Source organism: Nansenia antarctica (assembly GCF_963989245.1).
Source record: "Nansenia antarctica genome assembly, chromosome: 7".
NCBI lineage: Eukaryota > Metazoa > Chordata > Actinopteri > Argentiniformes > Microstomatidae > Nansenia > Nansenia antarctica.
In genome coordinates, this window is record NC_137677.1 from 49,661,282 (window position 1) to 49,686,123 (window position 24,842).

Below are 24,842 nucleotides of genomic sequence, written 5' to 3' on the forward strand. Positions count from 1 at the left end.
TCACAGACAAGGCCTAAAAAGCCTAGTCCAGGATTAAAGGTCCCATACTGTGAAATGAAGCAATTCAGTCCGGTGGGTTTGTGGGTTGCATAAAACATGTGATTCAACAAGTCATTCAGATTGGCTGCCCTCTCCTACGCTGATTGGGGTCTCATTGGGCACTGTGTTGAACATTTCCCACGCAGTATATTCGTACAGTCTAATCGTTACCATTCAAATGGTTTTGGATTCCTTGTTTTGTGGGGGAACACTGGGATATATTTTATTTTATTTTATTCCCCCGGAAACCATGTGATTTTTCACCACGCTGCTACACAGCGAAGCGCTGATGATTTCCCGACCCGTTAAACAGCCCGTCCAGCAAAGGACTGAAACAGATGCGTTTAGAGGCATGCTGGAATTAATTCAAATCTGAGCAAAACACTTCAATGACATGTTTTGGGGACCCCAGAGATCTGCATTAACTTGTAACATAACCGGTTTGCTTTAAATCACACTTGCAATGGAAACCCTCCATTGAGAATGCTTTTTTACTCTAGGATTAGTCTTCATCCATGAAACCCCAGCCCCCTTAATCTGCATCCATCAAACCCCATCCATGAAACCCCAGCCCATCGGATATTAGCATAACATTATCATATTACACATACTATCTGGTAATCCGTTACATTTAGGGTATGTGGGTTTAATTGCATATCCGTACAATCAGATTAGTCCAGAAGATGCAAAGTAAATTGAGCTGGGGAGCACAGCAGGAGGCAGCCTTGTGGTTCTGACCAAAATAACTGCCAGGATCAATTCTGAAAATCTCAGCTTGGCTATCTGGCTTTGGAAAGACTGTTTTGTCTGGCACCACTATGGCATTGATGAAAACATGACACATGCTGTCTGTTTAACAATTTAAAAATGTCATGGATTATTCATATGTAAGAAAACACTGTCGCGCTATTCGATCTGATTCATTATTTGCAGTAAACCCAACACCCAGGCAGCGATGACACTGGTTTCCTCAGGAGACGTTGGCAGTGGCAGGGAAACAGAGGAAAGACGGGAGGCAACCTTTAAGTTCCAGAAGGAAACAATCCACCTGTGTGCTGCCCTATCCCTCCCTCTCATTGCTCTACTGTCTATCGTTTTAACTTTCTTTTGCTTCTTTTCCTAACCCTTAACTCTACCTCTTTCTTTGTGGTTGAAATGCTGCAGCCTACAGTCAGTGCCATAGGTTGCCCACAGTACTACAGATGGACACTGTATAGTGTATACATTGATATTGTCTATGACAGTGGCTGAACAGAGGATACATTAACACAAATAGCCCTGTGCAGCTTTGGGGCTTAGCCGAAAACAAATGTTAGGATTGTCTCCTTTGAGCTCCCCTAAGCCCTGGGCACTTTCATTGAGTCAGCTCATCTCTCTCTCCCAAACTTCTCTACAATAACATCTGATCACTGAGTGGGTGGATTACAATGGGGCACAGGCTCTCCCTTTTTTTTTATGTGAATGTCAGATCATTGGACTAGGCAGACTAGGCTGCACAAAGCTCCATGATAGAGGGAATATCCACAGCCTATGTGGCGCGATTGATCTGATACTTGTCGTAGAAATTAGATAGGTATACTGTCTAAATAGACATTAGAAAAGGTAGCCTGGTTTCTTCATCTTTCCACTACATAGTTCTGAGTGACATTAGCACTGTCCCGATACTGGTCAGGAAGGACGGAAAACACAACAATGTTTTCAAAGTCACAGGAACAAAAGATCATCGCAGGTCTCTTACCCTGACCTCAAGTGCTCAGAGCAAAGGGGACAAGTTAAAGGTTCATGTGGGTAGTATCGTCATAAGGCCTGTCTACAGCAAATACCATAGAAAAGTACCACAGTTGTGGGACATACGTCATACACAATTTCTAAATTGTATTTGGTTCTCTGTTTATAGCTATTGTGGCAGTAATGGACATTTGAAAATATACGTTCATAAAACACTTGCTTACATGAATGAATGTCCTTGGTTCTGAATCATTTCCACTGAGACATTATACTGTAAACAAACAGCAGCTACTGAAACACTTAAACTTGAACGTTATGTTGAGTAAGCCATTTTATATGCTATAGGTATAAAGAGACTGTTTACTTTTCTATGGACCAATAATGGCTTGTTGCATAACATCAATTCTTTGGAACAAGTATTTCCCCAATGCCTGAGAGTGAAACCTCTCAAGTGAAGAATAATTATTTAACATATTTGTTAAGATTTAACCAAATCAGTCAGTTGTCCAGAGATTAAGGCAGTATCACAGCATGTAGATAAAAGCCAGCAAGAACGCAGAAGCCAGAGACACAACAATGGATGTAATGGGTTACAAATGTAGTGGGGTAAACTTTGTACCATTTGGACACCAACTATTTGTTCGCTCACAATTTCCGTCTTTCAACAACACAGCCTGTCTATTTTTATCTGACCCTACATGCCAACAAACTACTGCCCGGCCCGCCCAAGCCTACTGCATATTGGAGCCAGAGGAGACAGTGTGCTGACTGCAAAGCCACCTTGTGTGTTTCCATCTTGTGTTTTTTTTCGAGCTGCACCGTGAGCCATGTTGCCTACCCGGTGGTTTTCCACCTGCCTGGGGACACTTCAGCTTCCTAAGTCATGCCACAACAAGACAAAAGCTCCCATGTCCCCGTAACCATAGGCATGTACTGATTATCTTCCTGTGGTGTGTGGTGTGTGACGGTGACCGAGCTGAACTGAACTCTGCGTGGAGGAGGTTTCCGCCAACGTGTTATCATTAGGAGGATCCCACCATTGTTAGTGGCAGCTCGAAGGTTTTCACTGTAGATGTTTTGTTCCTCTGACTTCAAACACTGAATCCCAACACCCACATCTTCCTTTCCTTCCCTCACCAACCCCCACTCTCTATCTACTTGGAAATAGGCCTGTTTCTGCTAATCCACATTTGATCAGATAATATCCTAGTCTTAAATGGTAATGAGCTGCAACAAGGACACTTTGAGTATAGTAGTATTGCAGAGCATGTCAAGGCCGTTTAGTCAGTCGGCCCCCTTAACCCAGTCACAGATCATAACTGAGATAACAACACTGCGGTCAGCTGCTTGACAGTATCCTTAGCAACTGGAACAACATTAACATGGTTGTCACCAGGCTTATGCCTAACCTGGAGGGATATGTAAAACCTGGAGTCAGACAAACAGAAGCTTCTGTTAGTGTTTAGCTCTCCACTCTGCTCAGCCAATCGGAGATTCTGAAGCCCCACCGTGACTCTGGCGTTCTGGGTCAGTCGTTTTATCACCGACCAGATCATGCTGCTCACTCTTGCTCTGACTTGGCTTGGGGAAGAAGCCCGGGGTGACTGGGTGACTGTGTTCATTGGCTTTGGAACAGAAGCAGGGACTCAGCTGGGGATGGATTCCATGATAGGGGTCACCCAGTGGCCTACGGTGTGTGTGAGAGATTCCACAGCAGTGCTGGTCCGATTGGGCCGATGCTGTGAATATATTCACTGTACACATGCAATGTTTTAGCGACAACAGTATTTGGATTTGATCTTAATGTTGTGTGTATTGTGGTGCAGCTCAATCGAAGGAGGTGGGACTGTCTTTCTGTATTCTCTCAATGGCCAAAACACATTAGCCTACATAGAACAGTTTGGCTAGGTTGGGGTTAGCCAGTGTCTGTTTGCCCTTTGCAATGCCAGTCTGCCCGTGGGTACAATGGACACCTCTTCAGGTTAAGGGGTCATGGTCACTAAAAGCCAAATAGTGTCCCCTCACTGTTCATCCATGCGTCTCAGTGTGGTGCTATTTGTGTTGCTGTGACATATCTTTGTGTTATTCTTAGTGTGCTGTTCTGCTGCCATGTTAAATATTTTAACACAAAAAGAGGTTTCCCCAAAGCAGGATAGCATTCTAACTCATTTACTGACATGAACACCACTCAGAATATATAAGATTGATCAAAAAGGATGAAATTGAAAAATCTATTTAAAAAAAACTTTGTCAGATGCGGCTCAGACTGACAGGCAAATTAGACATGCTTCACATTATTGTACTGTACACAGTGCTAAAGAAAATGCACCATCAGACTCACCACTTAGCATTATTCTCTCTATACACTAGTTATTGTACAAGGTTACTCTTTTGTCTGGTTAATAATCTAGACTAATGTCTTTTCACGAGTCATTCTTCTGTCAAGAGCAAGAACATCCCCTTCCTCAGTTTGATTGATTCCTGAGAAATCCCTCCAAATCTGTCTCCAAGGTTAACACATCATGTCTGCCTCCCAGTTCAAGCTATGCCTAAGTGTGGCTCTAATAATAGGCTGGCTAGATGTTATGAGAATGTGCCTCTGAGGGTCTTTCATGTTGATCTGCAGTGCTGTGTTTCTTAAAATAACACATTACACTCAAAATGAGATGTGGCCTAGCGTTTACTTGGGTTACGACTGCACTGCACACACCACCCACGTGGGAGATGAGTTGAACTATTATCTTTGACCATAGTGTATGAGACAGGCTTCGTAAAAGGTTCTGAATCACAAGGGCCAGTCTGTGGTAGTCAGATAAGTGCAGGGAGGCAGCCTTGCCAAAAGTGTGGGTGAAGGTGCATTTCACACAGTACATCTGGCACGTGTTGCTAGTTGCTACCAAGCCAGTTTTTCTTGCATAACAACAACGCTATGAGTGCTGTGTTGCATGCATGCCTGAGCCGTGAAACGCCCAGCACCTCGAAAGTGCGTGCTCGCTTGCATGCGTGCCTGCCTGGCTCTCTCTCTCTCTCTCTCTCTCTCTGCCTGGTCTGGCCTTGCACATACCTGAGGAAACATGATACAGTCAAAACAGGCCAAGTGAGAACCTTTAAAAACATGAACATTGCTGTGTGTTTGTTTGTCAGTAGTAGTGCTGGCTGTTTATTGTTGAACTGGAGAAACTGCAGGGAAAGGTGGATAAATCAGCAGGCAGAGTTTTACTCATGTGTATCTTTGGATGTGTGCCTCTGTTCTGACATTGGCACTACCCCATACCATGTGACTCATGAGTAAACACAACACACAAAAACTAGCAAGAGGACACTCAAGTTTGAGTGTGCAGTCACGTACACATACATACACGTTGAGAATAGATCCAGAGGACACCTCACAGAAAAGGGAGTGATAGCCTAATTCCTCTTAATTACATTTACATGGCAATAATACTCAGAATCATGTGTTGATCATTGCAGTATGAAGAGAGATGTTTGATCCCCTGTATCATAGGGAAGCTCTGATCTGGATTAAATGTGCCTAGGCTGTATCTAAATCCAGGTGGCCTCTGCTATCCACAAACATTGCAGTGGCCTAAATACTTAATACCAAAAGCAAAAACATGTTTTGAACCAATCAATATGTTGTCAGCTCTACAATGGCAGTAAAAAAAAAACGTGTACGGTAGGTTATTTGAGGAACCATTCCAAATCATAGATCCTTTACAGTACATTTCAGTCTGACAGCTGGTGGAACTAGTGTGTGGCAATCTACTGACAAACTAATTATGGGCTAGCAATAAAAGGTCCCAGCTGCACATTCTTAGCTTGAATAGAAAGTTAGATTGTGCTTGCAGGCATAGGCCTACATGTTGCCATGCAGTGATACCTGTGCATAGACTATAACCAACCTGGTTGGGGTCGCAAGCCTTGAAGACATGGCAGGCCATCTCTGACTCAGGGTTGTCGGGTTGGCTGCGGATAAGGTAGGCGAAATAGGTGAGGTCATTGCTGTTGTGGATGAACCGAGAGATGAACTGGGCTTTATGCTCGAAGATGAAAACGGACGAGTTGTTGTTGGTGGCCGGGACGCATCGGATGAACGGGGGTATGAGCATCAGATGCACCTCCCTGGCCTGCACGGGACCGGACTCGTTCTTCTCGCTTTTCCTCCTGATCTCTGCCACCAGCCACGGCAGCATCGGGAGGGTAGTCCGCCTGTCCAGAGAGGACCATCCGATGTACCAGAGGGCAAATTTTCTCTCTGGCTTCAAGGAATTATTCTCTTTGTCATCCTGACCCTCCATTCTTATTATTAAAAATAGGACGAGAGATGTTTTCTAAAGCCTATTGTTGCTGATACAGCAAATGTATTACATCAATCAACACCTGCTTCAGTTGCATTCGGCGATAGGTATTGAAGCTAATTAATTGATACACATTCGAATTGCATCAATTGTATTGATTGGACATGGCAGTGAGTAACGCATAATTTCACGATGCAATCCTCGTGAAGACAAATATGGGAAAGTTATTGCAACGAAGACGAAGGCAGCATGTGTTCCTCGTGTTGCTTGAGACAATTGCGTTCACTGTCCATATCCTTACAGGGTGGTGGTAGATGTATTTGTCGTTCTTCCACTGAAGCCATCAATTTGCAACTTTACTGCCGTAACCCATCCGAATGACAGCTCCGCTCGTAGTTCACTGGTAGCTTTAATACACAACTGGCAATTGGCGACCTGCAGTTCTCAAACAGAGCTGAAGTTTTGCAGCGTGCTAAAACGTGGCGCTTGTTGCAAGCCTTCAGTGTCAACAGCGGCCAGAGGAAAACATCAGACTTCTTTTAGTGCGCGCTGGCTGGCTTTCCTTTAACACCGCAGTGCCACTGAAAAGTATGGCACCGCTGTTGCAGAGTCAATGCTGTTCACTTGGAAAGAAAAGCCGTCCCTTACATTGCATCTGTGTCAATTGTCTCTGAAAAGCTGCTGTAATGTTTGTTTGTCGTTCTTCGATGCCGTGTTAAAAGACCAGCCCTCCCAGACCTTCCATCCACAACAGCAGCAGCCCCTAGGAGGAGTGGCCGTGCGCGAGAGCACACCCACCCCGTCGCATACATGTGCGCGAGAAGGGGAGTGGGGTGGGCACGGCCAGACTGTAGGAGGAGAGAGCGCACGTGACGGAGGGGGGCTCCGCCCGTCCCATGGTTTACATGGCAGGTACAGTAGCTTTCCTGTCATACAGGTAAGTTTATATTTTGGCCAGCAAAAAGCCAGGTTTAAAATATGATGAGCATAAATAATTGGCAAAAAATGTAAATCATGATTCTTGCCTTTCAAGTGTTGCTATAAATGTTCCCTATACATTTTCCATTTTTTATAAATAAATAAATAATTAACATACATTTAAATCCAGTCTTTCTATAGTCAATTGAGAAGAAATGTTCCATCATCTTGCTTCTCCGACTCCTATTACATGTTGCATCCATTTAGATCTGTTAATTATCATAATTGCGTCATCTTAGTTACTTCAAGTTATATTAGGTTAGGCTGAACATGGCCGACGTGTGTGCCATTATTTGATATAACCAGTTAGATTTACATTCTGTGCAACGGGGGAATTACATGGGCCCTGTAACCAGATGCCAAGGATGTGAGCTCCCTCTCCCAGAAATAGATGAAATATGCAGTACATGTAACCTCATCATCAGAGCCAGTTACTGCCCCTGAGGAGGCCCACAGCCTCGGGTCCACAATGCCACAGCTCACCTCTTTCTCCTGGTGCACATTACACCTAGGTCATAGTCACCACACAGCAAAGCAATGGCCTGTGTGTTTATATGCAGGCTCTCTATGACTTGTAGAAGTCATTCTATTCAGGTGATGAATCCCTATTCTGATTGATACAACTTGGTTATTTAGGTGAGTGGAGTTCATCAGCTCTTGAATTGAAGTTGAAACAGAATTGACACCAAAACTGGTCTAAAAAGTAACACATTCAGATTCAGATTCAGACAATGAAAACATTGTTATTTTATTATTCTGCTGAAGAGTACAGCGATAGTTGTTTTGTAAAGTATTACCTACATAAAGCACCCATTTGAATTGTACGAAAGAACAAACAAAAGACTGCAAAGCTGAACATGTTATCTCATTAGAAATGTGTATTATTGAATTATTATTATTCTTAGAACATTGTGTAACACCAACTTAAGTACAGCACATGAGTAACAAGTAGAGAAGGGCAGTATTTGGCATACATTTAAGTACACAATAAGTCATGAAGGACATCGCTAAGACTCTAACTCTGCACTCTCAAGTAAACAGCAGGGTAGTAATAACACTCTCACACTTGATCCTATAAGAGATTAACAGGAGAAAGCAGCAAGCCATTTTTAGCCATATAAGGCTAATTCTAGGTAGCATATGATGAGTGCAAGGCTAGTCATCACCCACTTACCTCAAGTGATATAAAACAAAAGAAACAGAATATGGATGTGGCATTTTACAGTACCGTAACCAGGTGAATTGCACAGTCCCATTCATGTGAATGCCTTTCTATCTGCAATTCCTAAAGGATTACACACCATTGTTTCCCCCCAAGGAACAATATTATAGCAGTTTTACTAATATTTTGTATTTACATGATTCCATGGCACTTAATGTTGATACTCTAGTGTCAAACATCAGACTAAGACCAAAGGTTATCAAAAGTTACAATCAACAATTCATGTAATTGTCAATCATATTCTGTACAATCAATTTTGTGTTTTATTATCAAAAGAGCGAAAGAGGGAATTTGTTCCGGGATTTCCAAAAGTGGTTACAGTAAATAAATAAAACATGTTTTACCCCGCCAACAATCTTAAGAAAGCTTGCTTTTTCAGAATTGTATATGACTGTTTGTTATGTTCATGATGATTAGTTAATAATCATAGTTAATTCATTTTTCCAGAACATTGATTTCAGTAGGAGTGTTTAGTTTGAGTAAACACACACAGTTTATCAATACATTTGGGAGAAGTCTGTGTATAGGCACACATGCTTTTCTGTAAACATTAGTAATACTGTCAATAGGGGCTGTTGATCATCATCAGTAACAAGGATGGGTCTCTCTAAGCATCATACTGTTTCCAAAACAGCTGCCATATCCTTGAACTGCCTGTGGAAGTTCTGTGGAGAGAAGAAAAGGTTGCAAATAATATAAAAAACGTGATGCCACTTATATTTTACAGATTGCAGCCCAGAAGAGAATCCAAAACGTTCTCGACACTATAAAATAGTTTTGCTCTGCTATATTATTAAACTATTTCACAGCACATGCTTATGGTCAGACTGCAAGATTTGATTCAAATCCAGCACAGTTCGTTACGTTAGCCAAACCGAACTGACCTGGAACTGTGGAATGGTCATCTCAAAGGAACGCTGAGATATCTGTCCGGAGGTGTCTGCGACTTTTAGCAGCAGAGTGACGTAGGGAGAGTTGAGAGACCGACAGGTGTCTGAGCTCACTGCCATTGCCAGTTTCCACTGCATATCTACCACCTAGAAAGGCATGGCTAGAGTTAATTAACAACTCTCAACTCAACCTCTCACTCTTCAGACTAGAAAGCATTCAGGAGATTACCTCCAAATTATGCAAGGAGGGAGACATTTATACCTAATCTTCAAGTACAATGGAGAGGTGTGGGTGTGGGGCTTACCTGTCCTATACTGAGCATGGCCTGGGCCTCTTGGTTGGCATGGACCAGAGCGCCCTGTTGACCCCACAGCCTGTGTACCACCTGCAGGGCTGGCTTGGACCATCTACTGCTGCTCTCTCCCAGCCTGGACACCAGGACATCCTCTGAGAGGTTGTTCCTCCCAGCCGACCTATCACACAGCATCAATAATGTATATTTAGCAGTGTGATTTATCCAATCGTGGTGTTCAGAGCATTGTTATCCGCCCCACCACATAAACAAGCTGAATACTCGAATGAGGTGGTCCCTGAACATTTGTGGGATTCCCTAATGTCAACTAAGGGGTAGTGGGGGTCTAGTGGATAGTGAGTTGGACTTGTGATCGGAAGGTTGTGAGTTCAAATCCCGCCTGAAACCACACCACTACTAGTGTGCCCTTGAGTAAGGCACTTAGCCCTCAGTTACTCCAGGGGGAATGTCCCTGTAATTCGTAATTGTAAATCGCTTTGGATTAAAAGCGTCTGCTATGGCAAAATTATTATTAATTAATTATTATGTCCCTAGTCAACTAATGTCATAACCCTCTGAGGACCAGCCATAACTCAACAAGAGGGTCCTGACCCACCACTTGGATTACACTTCTGTACATTTATTAATTGATGGTATTAGCCTTAGTCTGAGGTGTTAAAGCATGAGCAAACAAACATTGCATTACATATATTTACATATATTTTTGACATTTAGCAGACACTTTTAGCCAAAGCGACTCACAACTTAACTTACAAGTAAATGTGTCTAAAGTGAATCATCTATACATCAGTCATTATCATAAACATACATGGATGCTCACAGACACAAACAGCTGTATGGGGCAAATAAATGTGCTGCATTACCTGAACGTTAGCAAGAGGAATCTAATGACCTCCTGTGTAGCTTCCTGGTCAAGTCTGATCCCAGCGTTCTGAAATCTCTGCTCATAAAATGGGGGGAAATACAGTATGTAAGGTAGCTGGATTATGTGAACATGGTTTACTAAGTGAAAGGATTCGGGGAAATTAGTTGACTCACATCAGAGATAACAGCTGAATCCACTCCCTTGGTCTGCCCTTGAAGATGAGTCAGAATCTGCTGACACTGGTGAGAGTGTAAGATTAGGGATGTCAGAACAGATCTAAATGAAAACAGCATGCCATGGTCAATGAGAGACAAGAAACAAGCACCTGTGTTGTGAAGCTGTTGCAGTTTTTCTCGATTGCTAAGACACACTTAGGCCCTGTCCACACCTATACGTTTTTTTGATAAACGTGGATTTTTATATTCGTTTTGGGGGGTTCGTCCAGACGCAAACGAGTTTTTGCCCTCTGAAAACGAAGATGTTTAAAAACGCCTGCCAGAGTGAAGATGTTTAAAAACGCTGTATATTCGGCGTATATTTTTGACGTGTGGACGAGATAGACGGAGCTTTTTGTATTCGGCACGTCATCATGCGCGTAGATTTCTATGATCATGCGCACTGCAGCTGTTTGCTGTTCCCTCCAACATCATATCCTGGCACCAGTACCTACTTTGTTTACAACAGGCAACGGTGTTCGAGGCTACACAAGCGAGGAAAATGGATGTGAACAAAGTGCTTCTAGTTATTTCACTGTTAACTGGACTTTTAACCTGTTCACAGATAAATGCACAGTTAATGATCGAGAACATTGAGAGACAGAGGCGTCTGATTGGCTAGCGGGGCTATGGGGATAATATTATATCGCCGACTACTGGTGTGGAATGCTCAATGACAGCGTTTATATTGAGTTCATGCGTATGCATGTGGACACAGACATTGTTTATAAACATGCTGGTGTGGACGGTAATATTTTTATATACGAAAAACGTTTATCAAAAAAACGTATAGGTGTGGACAAGGCCTTAAGGAAACTAGAATCCACTTGATCTTCATCATCACCCTTTTTTCGCAACAGTTAACACAGATCTCATAGAAAGACCCAAAAGGACTCTACTGGATCAACTGTGTTAAACAAAAGGATAACATCTATTCACAGCTGGTAGAAATGACTTGCATAATTATGAATCTCTAACGCACCTGTGTGAAACCCCTTTGCACAACTGTTCAATCAGCAATCAGTCCTTATCCATCTATAAAAGACACCACATCTGTGTTGCTATTTGCAAGCATGGATCAAAGAGGCCAAAGCACGTAAGGAGAGTAAGAGGAGTTTGTATGCGTGGTGGAGGAGCCGCAGCGAGAGAAAATAGAGTTTCAAGAGTTTCAATAGAGTTTCAAGTTTCAAATTAAATTTGGGTAACAATTATTGACCGATGCCACCAATCATGGCTTGTCCTTTAGAGAGGCTGGACAAAGGGGCCAGGCCCATTCTGAGTCTGAGCACTGGAATCTATTGTCAGACTTTTTCAGAATGACAATAGGTAAGTCACAACGTTACTGTATACAACTGTGTGTTTCAGCTCTACTGTATTGCCCTGTGTCTACAGTAATGCAGTTGTTTCATCAATTCCATTTGTGACTGACATCATGTAATTTTACTTTACAGAATCCACAGACTACCACACTGGTGGCAGAGGAAAGACCTTCCTCTGGCTGCCATTGTAGATATGGTCATCATGGCAAACAATGCGATCAGGCTGTGTGAAATCCAGGCAGCAGTAATTGCAGATCAGGTAGAAAGAAATATCAGCAGTGTGAGTTTGGCTACTATTGATCGAGTCCAAAAACCATGTTGGAATGAAGCAGCGGTACAGAGTTCCACTCCAAAGAAACTTGTGAAGAAGGCAAGACTCCAGTATGTGCAGTTAAGGATGAGTTATTGTAATGCCTTGTCATATCATACTGTTACATGCAACTGGAATCATTTTATGAATTTACTTTATTCTTATAGAATAGAGAATAATGGAGTTTGAAGCTGAAGGGGCACATCACAATCACATATTTATTTGTGTGGATGAAGCTGGCTTCAACCTCTCTAAAGTGAGGAGACGCAAGAGGAATATCACTGGGCAGAGGGCCACTGTTACAGTGCCAGGTCAGGAGGGCACCGATATCGTCATGTGTGCTGCCATCTCCAATGATGGTGTCCTTTGCCACATACAAACTGTCCATACAATACAGAATGCCTCATCACATTTCTTGATGCGCTGAATGAAAGACTGGTTCCACCTGAAGAAAGAGGGCTGTTGAGGGCTGGCAGGACTGCATGTCATCATTTGGGACAATTTTGCCTTCCATCGCATTGTGAATGAATGGTGTGCAGCACAGCCCTGTGTGATGATGCAATTCCTCCCTGCATACTCTCCTTTTCTGAACCCAATTGAGGAATTCTTCTCTTCTTGGAGATGAAGATATAGATCACCGGCCATTGCCTCCCTCCTAGAGGTAATGAATGCTGGTTGCCTGGCAATAGGTGCAGAGGACTGACAAATATGGATACGCCATGCAAGGAGGTTTTCCGCTCAGTGCATTGCAAGGGAAAACATCCAATGCGATGGTGATGAGAACTTGTGGCATAACCATCAAGAACGAATAGACAAAAGTATATAAGAGTATTTCAACTCTTTATTTAGTTTTGGGGGATATTTCCATCCATAAGTTTCCTTTGGTTGCTTATATGTTTATTTTTATTTACAGTATTCAGCATTTTGGAATTTGAAAAGTATGGAAAACTTTCTTAGACATTTTTTACAGCATTTCAACAGGGCATCTCAAACAATGTGCAGATGCAGAAGGGGGTGTTATCTCTAGTAAAAACACACTAACTACCATATCAACAGATGGCTCAGGCATAACACAAATTAAGATTGAACTGGTTCATATTGATAGCTGTATTTTGTTGTCCCTTGATTGATTTAAAGCATAGGCTATATTATTGTGACCAAGTTGTTTTGTTTGATGGAAATATTTGCTTTTGTTGCATGATTTTTTTGGGGGGGTGAGTGTTAGAGCATTTTTGCAAACGTTAATGCAACAAGCCTATTAGCTTCTGTTTCAGTCTGTGCGTTAATTGTTTTGTGTACTGTCAGAGTTGACAAATGTGTTTAATAAGCAAACGAGAAAAACTGTAAAATATGATTTGACATGGATGGCCAACGTTGGTTACCACTTGAGAAAACCCAGATGTTTGAAACTATGCTTCGCATTCATCCCGTCTGCCACAATGGTCAATGAAACATGACAAGCACGTCAGCTATTCAACTGGAATCTGCTAATGATTGTGGACAGAGACAGAATAACCTTACTGTTTCAGCAAATACATCTGGAGGGAGTCTCGCAATGTGTTCCACAATTTTGTTTACACCTGAAAAAAAGGGAAGTGGAGAGGTCAATTATTGCAAGAGACAATGCGGACAGTGTGATAATCTAACCATGTTTAAGGTGTCGATTCATTAATGTTTATCATCACATTGCCAGATAGCTATCTAGCTAGCAGAATAGTAAGAGACAGCCAACCCATTTCCCCCAAATGTCCCAGCAGGACACAGTAGTGTGCCTAGCATCATTAGCTATCTGGCTAACTAGAACTGAAGTTTACACTTCGGTGTAGAAATTCAGCTGCTTCTCACGGCGATTACAATTGTTATTCCTCATTGCAAAACCCACCAAGTAATGACTCCAGTCCTGGCATCTCGGTTCAACGTTGAGGTAAAGCTAGGATGAGCAAAGAAGAATGACACTAGTCAGCTAGCCGGACATCACCAGCAGATGTGATGCAGCAGGACACCGGAGGTACACCACGAGAAGCAACAGCGCCCCCGCGTGGCTGTCGTACGACAACGCAACACGTCACGTTTCACTGTCTGTTAGAAAGAAACAGACATGTCTTCTTTGTTTTCAAAATGGGAATATTATATATGATATGGATTCAAATGATAAGAATAGAGACAGATTTATAAAGTACCCCAAAAGTTATATAGTACTCATAATATTACGCTGATTCACGTACAGGGGCGTGTTCGACTGTGGCACTCCTGACACAGATCATTCTATTTACATTTTTTTATGGGGGACAAATAGTACAACGAAAATATATGACCACACTAATAAAACAATATATTTAAATAAAAATCTGGATACATACGTATACGTTATTACATATATCAATAGAAATTACAGATTTGTATTAAGTATTTATTAAAGAGGTTTACGTCCACGAGAACGTACATACACCCCCTCCCGTGTTACTTAAACGTCACGTTGACGTGGAAACGCGGAAGCGCGTCTCTCAGCTGTCAAGTCAGTGTGGCGAGAAAGGAGTTGGAGCACCCCACCGTGTTGTGAAGCTGTTATATTATATATAATATCATTTGAAATGGACGGCCAACGTTGGTTACCACTTGAGGCAAACCCAGATGTATGGGAAACTATGCTTTACATTGATGCATTCATCCCATTTACCACATCAGTCATCAAAACTAGCTCTATCTGTTGCTATTTAGCCACCTCATTCATTCGCATGCCATGCGACAGCTCTTTTAAAGAACAACAGCTAACGAAGCTAATGTTAGCTAGCTAACGAATTACTTTCTGTTCTTTCTTTTCTCAGGTGATGAACCAGGTGAGTTCTCTTGGCAGCTCGCTAAACCCATGGAGGATTGTGGTGTTTGTGTGTGTGTGAACTGGTTGACTTACTAGTTACTAGGGAGATGAGAGAGTGAGTGGCAGATTTATAACTTATCTACACTGCTAACTAGTGACATACCTAACGGTCTGTCTCATATCAGGTGTGTCGTGTGATTAATTTGTGTATATAGCCTCTATTTATGTAAACCAGCTCTTTTCCCTTCTTGTTTTTAGCATTTTTTTCCTAGCACCAGGGGAGCCCCCCCTCCCAAATGTCGTTGTATGGTACCTGTACTATATCAATGACAATAAAGACCAATCATTCATTCATTCATTCATACATGAATGACCAGAAGCTTCCCCCCAGGAATCATGCTGACCCTATCAGATGTGATCCATTCTGGCTTAGATAACAGTCCCATTAGACTATGTCCCACACTTGCACATCGTCAGACAGATACCTATGGTTTTTATCAGTTTATAGTTTATCTTCAAGTTCAATATATAAACAAAGTTGTTAGCTACCCCTTTTCAAATGAAAATGACTGAGTAAATGAACAGGCTTATGTTACTTTTTTTAATGAATGAATGGTCTTTATTGTCATTGATATAGTACAGGTACCATACCATTATGTCTGGATGCGTTTGATGACTCCCAGTTTATTTTCCCAGTTTCTCCGTCAGTTGGGTTTGCTTCCAACCTGGCAGTTTGGGGATGTATACGGAATGGACCCAGACCTCCTGAGCATGGTTCCCAAGCCTGTGTGCGCTGTTCTTCTTCTCTTCCCCGTCACAGAGAAGGTACAGTCTCTACCTTTAACTCAACTGACTTTATTTATCAGAGTGAGTGAGGCTATCTGTTCAAGTGTTAAACAAGGACAGTAAAGTAGTTGTTGACATGCTAAGCCCTTGACAATCTGCGTCACTTTCGGTGGTTTAACCTGGTTGAACCTAAAAAGCCTACATTACGATTACGAGAATAACATTAGGCTACTCCCTTTTTATCCCCCGTTGTCCAGTACGAGTCGTTCAGGCTGGAGGAGGAGGCGAAGATTAAAGCCCAGGGACAGGAGGTCTCCTCTGACGTCTACTTCATGAAGCAGACCATTGGCAACGCCTGTGGAACAATAGGGTTAATTCATGCTGTTGCAAACAATCAGGGACATCTGGAATTTGGTAAGCGCTGAACAGTAGAAAGACTCAGTAGGACCCAACTAAGATTGCAAATGAAATGACAAAATGTATTCAGTGCCTTGACAGTGTCAAATGACTGCACAGATTGAATTAGAGAAGTGTTTTAGAATAGGGAAATCATAACACCATTGTATTCTTACTGTGGAAGATATAGCTGTCAGGGAATGGTAATACTTCCTTGCAAAATAGTCTCCATTCTTCCCCTTTTTTTTTTTTTTTACTTTAACAATGTTGCATGCAGAGTGTACCTTTACAGTAAAGTGTAGTTCTATGTAGTTGAATATGTTTGCAGCTGATAAGTTCATGCCTGTTCCCACTCTTCCCAGAGGCTGATTCTCCATTAAAGAAGTTCCTGGTGGATTCCCTTAAACTATGTCCAGAGGAGAAGGCCACCTTCCTGGAGAAAGATGAGGCATGATGGAACAATAATCAATACCACAGTAAATTGTTTTCATGTTGAGATATGTGACACGGCCTGGTCAATTGGTCCGCAAGTCGACAACATTTAATGTTCAGACTTTTCTTTCGAAAAATGTTAACACATTCCAGCGTTGTTGAAAATCACTCGCTAATCAACTAACACAGCTTGTTTTGTGAGCATGCTAACAATGTAAAGTAGTGTTATCGTTAACTGGGTAGCAGTGGGGATTACTCACCAAATCCATTGCATTGCAGTATTTTGGCTTGACTAGCGAGTTTGTTTTGTGATTTTCAACAACGTTGAACTGAATTTCTATGTTTAGAAATAAAAGTCAGAACATTTTGATTGGTTGCCGACTTGCGTCCCAAATGACCAGACCGTGTCACATAATAGTAACTAGAGGTAACACTGTACTGTATACAGTGTTACACACCCGAAGGTAGTAACAAATAAGGGAGTCCACACATGCGTTTAAATGATACAATTAAAGTTTTATTTACTAAATGAACCAAAATAAACTAAATAACATGTATAGGATTATGGATAAGAATCAGTAGTGTATGCCATGAGTGAATGGTTGTAGAATGTATGTTGTATGTGTAAGGTGTATGAATGTATGTAGTGTAAAACTAAAAGGCCCCAAAAACCAGGTACTCAGAGACCTTACCAACAGAACCCAAATCAAAAGGAAGAGAGAGAGAGCTGAGGACACCCCTCTCATATATACATCCCCAGCTCCCCAAACCCAGGTGACACCACTCAGCCTAACGACCCACCCACTCTGCCCAGGCTCCAGCCACAGCCAATATGCAGGCAGAGTGGGAGGCGTCACAACAGTATGAGGTCCAAGTTATTATTGTGGTTGTCGAATGGGATTGACTCCTCCGGCACAAAATCATCCTATACGGTCTTAGGTTCATTCAGTCATTGATTGCAGTACCTTATTGCAAACCTGAAGTCTTCTACTTCCATACTAGCCAAAAAGAATCTTGCAATCCGTCGTTTAAGACGACAACCTACCCGACCATGTTTGCAGATGTGCAGGCGTTTCGACATTATTGCTGGAAAACAATTCACTGAGCGACACCATCACACCTGTCTAAATGGGGATGTTGTTGCACAATGAATTTTAGCCAGAAAAACATGTGGATATCGACCATGCAACCATGGTCTAGTAGATTTGTCTTGAACGACAAATTGCAGTTTTATACTGTACAGTGTATACTGTATATCGTTTTTCAAAATATTCTTTCCTCTCTGGAGCCACAGTAGGGGAGCCTTGGACCTCATATACTTAAAGTGCTCAGGTTAGAGTCATACAACACACATGGCTAGACTGGTTGCTGCCAGTGGTAGGGAAATTGAGTAATTGAAATTAAATGATATGCTTTTGTTTTTTCTTCTTCCAGAGTATCCGTGTTACACATGAATCTAGTGCACAGGAAGGACAGACTGAGGTAAGTGTTGATTTTCAACTTGGTCGAAGGCAGTAAATGAGTAACGCTTCTTGGGAGTTTTGAATTTGATTATAATGGACCATTGGTAACTTTCCAATGGAAATGCACTGTATGTCGTTGGTCCAGACATGACTTGACTAATGGTTTGTTTGTTTTCGTAGGCCCCAAGCATAGATGAAAAAGTGGATTTGCATTTCATTGCTTTTGTGAATGTTGGGGGACATTTGTACGAATTGGGTAAGTAATATCTATAAGAAGAACATCAACGAGGGAAACAGTTTTCTATGCACATGAAATGCCTACGTTTTTAGTTGAAGTACTTAGTCACTGCATTGCGTTATTGTGTATTTTTCGCCTCTCTAGATGGCCGCAAGCCATTCCCCATTACCCATGGGAAAACCTCAGAAGACACCTTCCTTGAGGTAAAAAAATAAAATAAATCTGTTATCTGTCTGTAAGCAAGTTCTCAATAAAACACCTTATATGAACTTCTCTATATTGTCATCAGCACGTATGGCATTTCCATATTGTGTAGTTGTACCTTTTTGATGTTGTATTTCTTGTTTAAAGTGCATATTTGTTTAACATTTGTTTTGTTTGCTATCTCCTGCAGGATGCCACAGGAGTATGTAAGACATTCATGGCTCGGGACCCACAGGAGCTGCGCTTTACGGTCGTCGCCCTCTCCAAAGCATGAAGCTGCAGCTCTCATGACGAAGCTTTCTGTTTACCAATCTGAGAGAACATGACTGCCAATCATTCTCAAGTGCTGAATTTGTTAGAACATTAGCATTTTTACTGAGTAGCTAAGCCTGTAATATGAGAAGAACGGTTTATGGGAAAAAATATATATAATCGTAAAGTAAGCAAAGCTTGCAAAGAGTGAGGCACTATAAGAAGGCTATGAGAAATTGTCAGATTTTTTTTTTTGTCATGCAACATATACCCTTTTCTCTTATTGCTTAAAATACCACAGTATTACTGTAATTCAGCTTTCAGTTGGACTACCCCGACCCTGCACTATTGTGGAAGTGTACAGCAGTATTGTATGTGCTCTATGATTGCTAAGATTTTGAAAGTCCTGTAACTTTTCCAAGATGATATTGACAGGGTGGATTTAATTTGCCAATTGTAACATGTAAGCAAAACAGTGTCATTGGACTTTGATAATTATATTCCTCTTCATTTGCGATGACTTGTAGCAAAGTAATGCACCATTAGTGGTGTAGGTAATTGTTGATTGACAAGTACAAAAAACAGATGTGACACAGAAAAAACAGTACACTAACACAGACATTGACATGGTGCCTACCTTTTGTAAAAACAATTAGACTTTCAGTCAAATAAATACCACATTTCTTGGAGTCTTGGTTTCTTTGTTTGTACTGTCATCATCTGTGAATCTAATCATGCACACGACACACACCATCCAATGTCAGTATAGATAAAGAATGATTGACATGCTTTTGCTGACGTTGTGTCTGATACAAAGGGAACTTGCTAAATTAAAGGTACGAATATACTGTTCAAGTAGGCCTAGTGTTGCCACTATTGTTCAATAATGAGAATGTGAGGATATTTACCATCGTCCGTCCGCTGGAGGGCGTGACACATTCGTGAAGTGCACAATATCTGGCACAGTTATCAGGAGAGGGGAGCGGAGGAAAGTTGTATTCTCTTGATTCTCAAGGCAGTTTCGGGTGGTAAGTTTCCAGGTCTCTTTTGCCTACGGAAACATTCTTCTTAAATAGTCAATGCACATTCTGTTACAGTGTTGTGTTTGTCTTGCCTAAACGCATATAGTTGACATAGAGTGTCAACCTGGGGTGAATCATAACGGGGGGTGAAAAGGTGTGTTCGGAGAGAGACCAGGTAGCCAAGGAGTGGAATGAAGAAGAGTTGATTTGTTACACCCTGCATTTATCCTGGGGGGAACATTATACTGTACTTACTGTACTATGAGCTAAACACAAGGGCAGTAAATATGACCAGTTTGCATGATGCTCACCTGTTGTGAAGAGGGACACTTTTTTATACATTCCAAAGATACATTCCGATTGCTTAATCTAATAGTTTGGTGACTGAAATGTATGGCGAATTGGTGGAGACCTCTGTAACACGTTGACTGAGGAGGCATGTGCATTATTAGATCAGAGAGTCTGAGTGTGGCTGAGATGGAGTGGCGCGAGCGGTCTGCTGTCAGCTGCGACGATGCCTTCTTGGAAGCGCAGAGATGGGTGGAGGTAAGAGTCCCAATAACCTTTATGTCATATTTGTAGAAACGTAATGCATTTGTCCAGGTGTAGTGAAAATCGAATCAAAGATGCTCGTTTGTTTGAACAATGAAATGTTGCCTCTATTTGTGTGAAATGTAATTGAGACGAGACGAGTTCCGACTGAGAGCCTTCAGGTGTAAACCGATTCGTTGGTGCCTGCTCGCTCCCACAATGTTGACTAATGTAAATTGTATGTAGCCAGACAGAGAGACTTCCACAAGAGAAACGTTGTAAACATGTACTGTATTAGATTGTGTCCACACTCAAGAGCCTTTTGATCTGAAATCATTTGTAAACTGTCATCTTTGTTCTTAACATTTCTTATCATAACCACTGCAAATATTAAAGGTATGGTATGATTATCAGTGTGGTCCTCACTGTATGAGGGTAATTCAATGTTTTGTGTGTATGTATTCGCTGTTGTTCCATGCCTCCCCCTTTCTCTCTCCATGCATGTTTTGACCCCAATCATCTTTTATGTGCTCTTTTGGCAAGTCATGCCTAGACCTGCTCACTAGCTCTTTGAATATGTTCAGAGATCCGAAGGCTTGCTAGTTCCAAGAAAGCAGTGATCAAAAACAAGAGCTTTAAGCTATAAGTAGCTTAATGCTCGGAGGTTTTGTGTAGAACATTTCCAGATTCGTAGTCAATCCACTGTGCATACAGTCTAGTCTATTGTGACATCATTTCATCTTCCCCCTCAAGTGCTTAGTGAACAACTATTTAGACATATCATCAGAAGGGATAATATGTCGGATCTCCATCTATGATATGTGGGTGCCAATTCAGATCACACAACATTCTACATGTGTTTTCCTATTTCCGAGTAAAACAAATGGGGTCGGCCTCCCCAGTCATAATCCATGTTCAGCGGTGCCACACAGTTTCCAGTGCCTCAGACCTAAAAACCCAACATTGTCTCACTTTTTCTTTTTTCTTTTTCTTTCCTTTGACCTTTTTAGTAAAATGCCAAATTATTGGTGGTTTCCATAAAACCTCACGCCTTTATCCTAAGGGGGACATAATTATGAGGTTCCTCGAATTGTGAATTCCCTTCCCAGCAGGACTCTACAGAGCTGGTGCACTGGCTGTAACTAAACAAATATTGTTCTTATTTCATGAGGGGTGAATCTGAATGCTTTCACTGTGACATCAGCTTCTCTCTCACACACTTGCACACTGGCCCATTGTAGTGGTTGGGCCGGTGGACCTCGGCAAGGGCATGAACAGTGGTAGGGGCTTGGAGAGCCAAGAGCTGGAGCTGGAGCTGGGGCAGGGAGAAGGCCAGGGGTAGTGGCTGAGACAGGAGCTTGGGTACGGACAAAGGCAGTGTGTGAATGCTGAAGCCGGGGCAAGAGGCTGTAGTAGGGGCAAGAGTAGAGACAGGGCCTGAGGGCAGTGGCAGCAGCAGAGCCTGTTGCTGACTGCCCCCCTGCTAAGGGAAGGTGGTGTCGCCGTTGAGTCTGCTACTGAATGATTAACTGGCTGCCAGGCTTTAGAGCATTCTTAACAGAGGTGTTTGTCTGTGTGTGTGTGTGTGGTGTGTGTGTGTGTGTGTGTGTGTGTGTGTGCGTGCGTGTGTGTGTGTGTGTATGTGTGTGTGTGTGCGTGTGTGTGTGTGTGTGCGTGCGTGCGTGTGGGGCAAGGTAGTGGCGTTAAAAGTAGACCAAACGGTCTGGGGTCTGTCACATGGCACATTCCAGCACTGGGCTCCATGGCTGTGGCCATAGTGCTGTTCCCCCCCCAGCGCTGGCTGGCTGTCTGCTCAGTGAAGTACTCTCAGCAACTACAGGGCCTGCTTAGTGCTTATGCAATTGTGAGGGTGCCTGAGTAATAGGCCACTGAATAGGAAACCCTTTGATAGTTATTATGAGCAAAAACAAGGGGCGGTGTGTGTGTGTAGTGTGTGTAGTGTGTGTGTGTGTGTGGGTGGGTGTGTGTGTGTAGTGTGTGTGTGTGTGTGTGTGTGTGTGTGTAGTGTGTGTAGTGTGTGTGTGTGTGTGTGTGTGTGTGTGTGTGTGTGTGTGTTGGCTGGTTGGTAAGCCACTAAAATGTAACATTTTGAAATATCAAATTCTATGTAGTGAACCTTCTGTGTTTTGGTTGAAAGTATTGATTGACAGCGGACCTGCTTCCTCCTAGTGCCTTCACTTAAGGAGTTTTGATAGGTCTAAGCCAGAATATGTATACCTCATAAACAATTGTTTCCTTTCTGTGGGTATCAGGCATCCCTGCATGCTACCTAATGATCAGGTCAAGAGTCATTTCAACATTGTATATAATATATATTGTATATATTAATCAGTGGAGGCTGATTTCCTCTATATGAGTAATCAGATTCAGGTTTACTTTTACTGAACTCATTTTGTGCAATCCTGGGATCTGATGGAAATTAAAAAAAACAGTACAGTATTCTGTACATAACTGGTATCGAGATAAGACTTGAGTATCTATGATCCTTTTAGAATTGTCTTTCTTGTTACTACTTGTATGGTGTACCAGAATCAAAATAAGATCCTGCGTGGTTCCGTTTGCAAGTAGAGTCATGTTCTAATTGATTGTACTGTAGAAGGGAGAATTGTGTTGCTGCATGTTTTTAGAGTGAACTGATCCACATATTGTCATTGGTTCAGCTTATGACGCTTTTCCACTACCGGGCTGACGCGACCCGAACCGTGCCGCATTTGTATCCGAGCCGTGCCGTACTTTCAGAAACGCTATTCCATTATACGGAGCGACCCGGGACTGTCATACGAGTTACGTGTCATAAGAGCACTTCACTGTAATATGTGCTGCTATACAGCACAACGGGGGGAAATGCGATAAGAATTATGTCAAAATGCAGCACCATCATGCACAGATCAGCCTTAAAACATGTAACGTTAGATATATAACGTTAGACAGGGAGCGATACTTTCCATTAGATCACTTTCCTGCCTCTGTCTTTGCTGATTGCCCTTTCGGCCCTTAAGCCACGTTGTCATCTATGTTGTTGATCACATGTGCCCCTGCCTCCGCTGGTCATGTGCCGCTGCCTCCCTGACGGCTCACCCTTGGGCTGCGGCGGTGCTGTTATTGTTTTCCACGCTGCGAGCTGTGGTCTGAACCCATCACGTCACCACAGCAGCGTCCCGTTTGTTGACTGTTATGACAGACCAGTGACCTGAGACATACATTCAGGTCTACTCATGTGAAGCGATACATCAGACAAGCAGCCATTTTTTTTACTGCTAACCCCAATCACACTGAGGTCTGATGGCTGCATTTTGATGGCATTATGCCTGCATGGTATGTTGTGTGTGTGTGTGTGTGTGTGTGCGTGTGCGTGTGTGTGTGTGTGCGTGTGCGTGTGCGTGTGTGTGTGTGTGTGTGGCAGCTTGGCCGTGTGGAGAAGGAGGTGTTATGTGTATCCTTAAGTGTTCAGTGCTGCTTAGCCCCGAAATATTTGATTCCCTGTTTGTATAATATAATTTGTGGAACCAAATAAAGTATTCAAATGTGTGTGTCCTCGACCTAGGTGTGAAGTGAGTCTGACATTCACTAACTGTACTTCACAGGAACTGTGAGCTCATCTATCTCACTGTGAGTGTTTCATTGAGGCAGTTATCTGGAGTATGTGGTCCATGTGTCCTCATTAATCTTAAGCATTCCCCAGCCCTCAGCGCAAGGGGGTGAAGCACTTTGGAACAATTAGCGGTGGGCTGCATTCCGTGTGTCCAAACAAACCTCGATTGCTGGGATGCTTCAGTGCCCTGCATGAATGAACAATGGCTGTGGTCGGGGACTGCTCTTCCTCTCTCTCTCTCAGAGAGACAAATAAAGATAGCAAAAATGTTGAACGCCCCTCCGAGCTTTCTTGCAGTGAAAAGTATCTCACTTAGGGGATCTCCTTTTTTGTGTTCATAGAGGAGTCATATGTGAGTTTTGGGAGTTGTTTTTGTTTTGACAAAGACAAGAATCCTAGTGGATTACATTAAGGTCATCATCACAATGAATCCTGTAATCAGAACGCGATCCTTTAATACCGCCTCTATGCTCTGGTATTGAGATGTCAATCATGGGGTGTAATCTGGTCTTTTTATATCCACATTTAATGATAGACCCATGTGTTTAGTATTGTGTGACTTAGCTTGGTCCTCTCTCACTCTCTCTTTTGGCCTCTTGTACATGGATTATTTGACAATAAATCCTTATAAATCCTTATGCTGAATATAGATATCTCTGGATTTTCTCACAAGCATCAGACCAACTAAAAGAAACGGAGAGGCCAAGACTCCACTATTGAACCTCAGTGTTCACTATCACAAACATGACAGGTTAAGGAAGTGCAGCAGTTGATACGGCTCTTGAAATGAGCAGCGGTTTTCTCGTTGTAGGAACCACCAGACATGTGGAAGGACTGAGTCTTAGCAGGAGCTGTTTTTTCCACGGCCCTCTCTCTCCTCCAGTGCGAGTCCCCCCCTGTTTGGGCAGA

At 42.4% G+C, this 24,842-nt stretch overlaps 4 protein-coding genes across 4 annotated transcripts in view; 2 read left to right on the forward strand and 2 right to left on the reverse strand.

The window, feature by feature from the left end:
• The window catches only part of tbc1d4 (TBC1 domain family, member 4), a gene marked incomplete at its 5' end in the record, with an annotated part of 31,621 nt that extends 25,556 nt beyond the window's left edge, over window positions 1-6,065 (reverse strand). The window contains one exon of the mRNA XM_080536069.1: window positions 5,670-6,065. Within this exon, the coding sequence (XP_080392195.1) occupies window positions 5,670-6,065 (396 nt within the window). The remainder of the gene's footprint in view (window positions 1-5,669) is intronic.
• Window positions 6,066-7,960: 1,895 nt separating this feature from the next.
• On the reverse strand, window positions 7,961-14,162 carry commd6 (COMM domain containing 6). Its single transcript, XM_080535552.1, has 7 exons — window positions 14,061-14,162; window positions 13,700-13,758; window positions 10,508-10,573; window positions 10,333-10,409; window positions 9,461-9,629; window positions 9,150-9,302; window positions 7,961-8,930 (listed from the first exon to the last, which is right to left on the reverse strand). Exons 1-7 carry the CDS (start codon window positions 14,083-14,085, stop codon window positions 8,880-8,882), a joined length of 600 nt encoding a protein of 199 aa, XP_080391678.1. The 5' UTR covers window positions 14,086-14,162; the 3' UTR covers window positions 7,961-8,879.
• Window positions 13,551-19,456, forward strand: uchl3 (ubiquitin carboxyl-terminal esterase L3 (ubiquitin thiolesterase)). The gene is made up of 8 exons (XM_080535554.1): window positions 13,551-13,579; window positions 15,680-15,821; window positions 16,040-16,196; window positions 16,541-16,626; window positions 18,045-18,092; window positions 18,254-18,329; window positions 18,456-18,514; window positions 18,706-19,456. The coding sequence occupies exons 2-8, from the start codon at window positions 15,747-15,749 to the stop codon at window positions 18,787-18,789; spliced, it is 585 nt and encodes a 194-aa protein (XP_080391680.1). The 5' UTR covers window positions 13,551-13,579; window positions 15,680-15,746; the 3' UTR covers window positions 18,790-19,456.
• An 810-nt stretch (window positions 19,457-20,266) lies between these two features.
• lmo7a (LIM domain 7a) overlaps window positions 20,267-24,842 on the forward strand; it is a gene marked incomplete at its 5' end in the record, with an annotated part of 56,568 nt that continues 51,992 nt past the window's right edge. Inside the window, one exon of the mRNA XM_080536856.1 lies at window positions 20,267-20,335. Within this exon, the coding sequence (XP_080392982.1) occupies window positions 20,267-20,335 (69 nt within the window). The remainder of the gene's footprint in view (window positions 20,336-24,842) is intronic.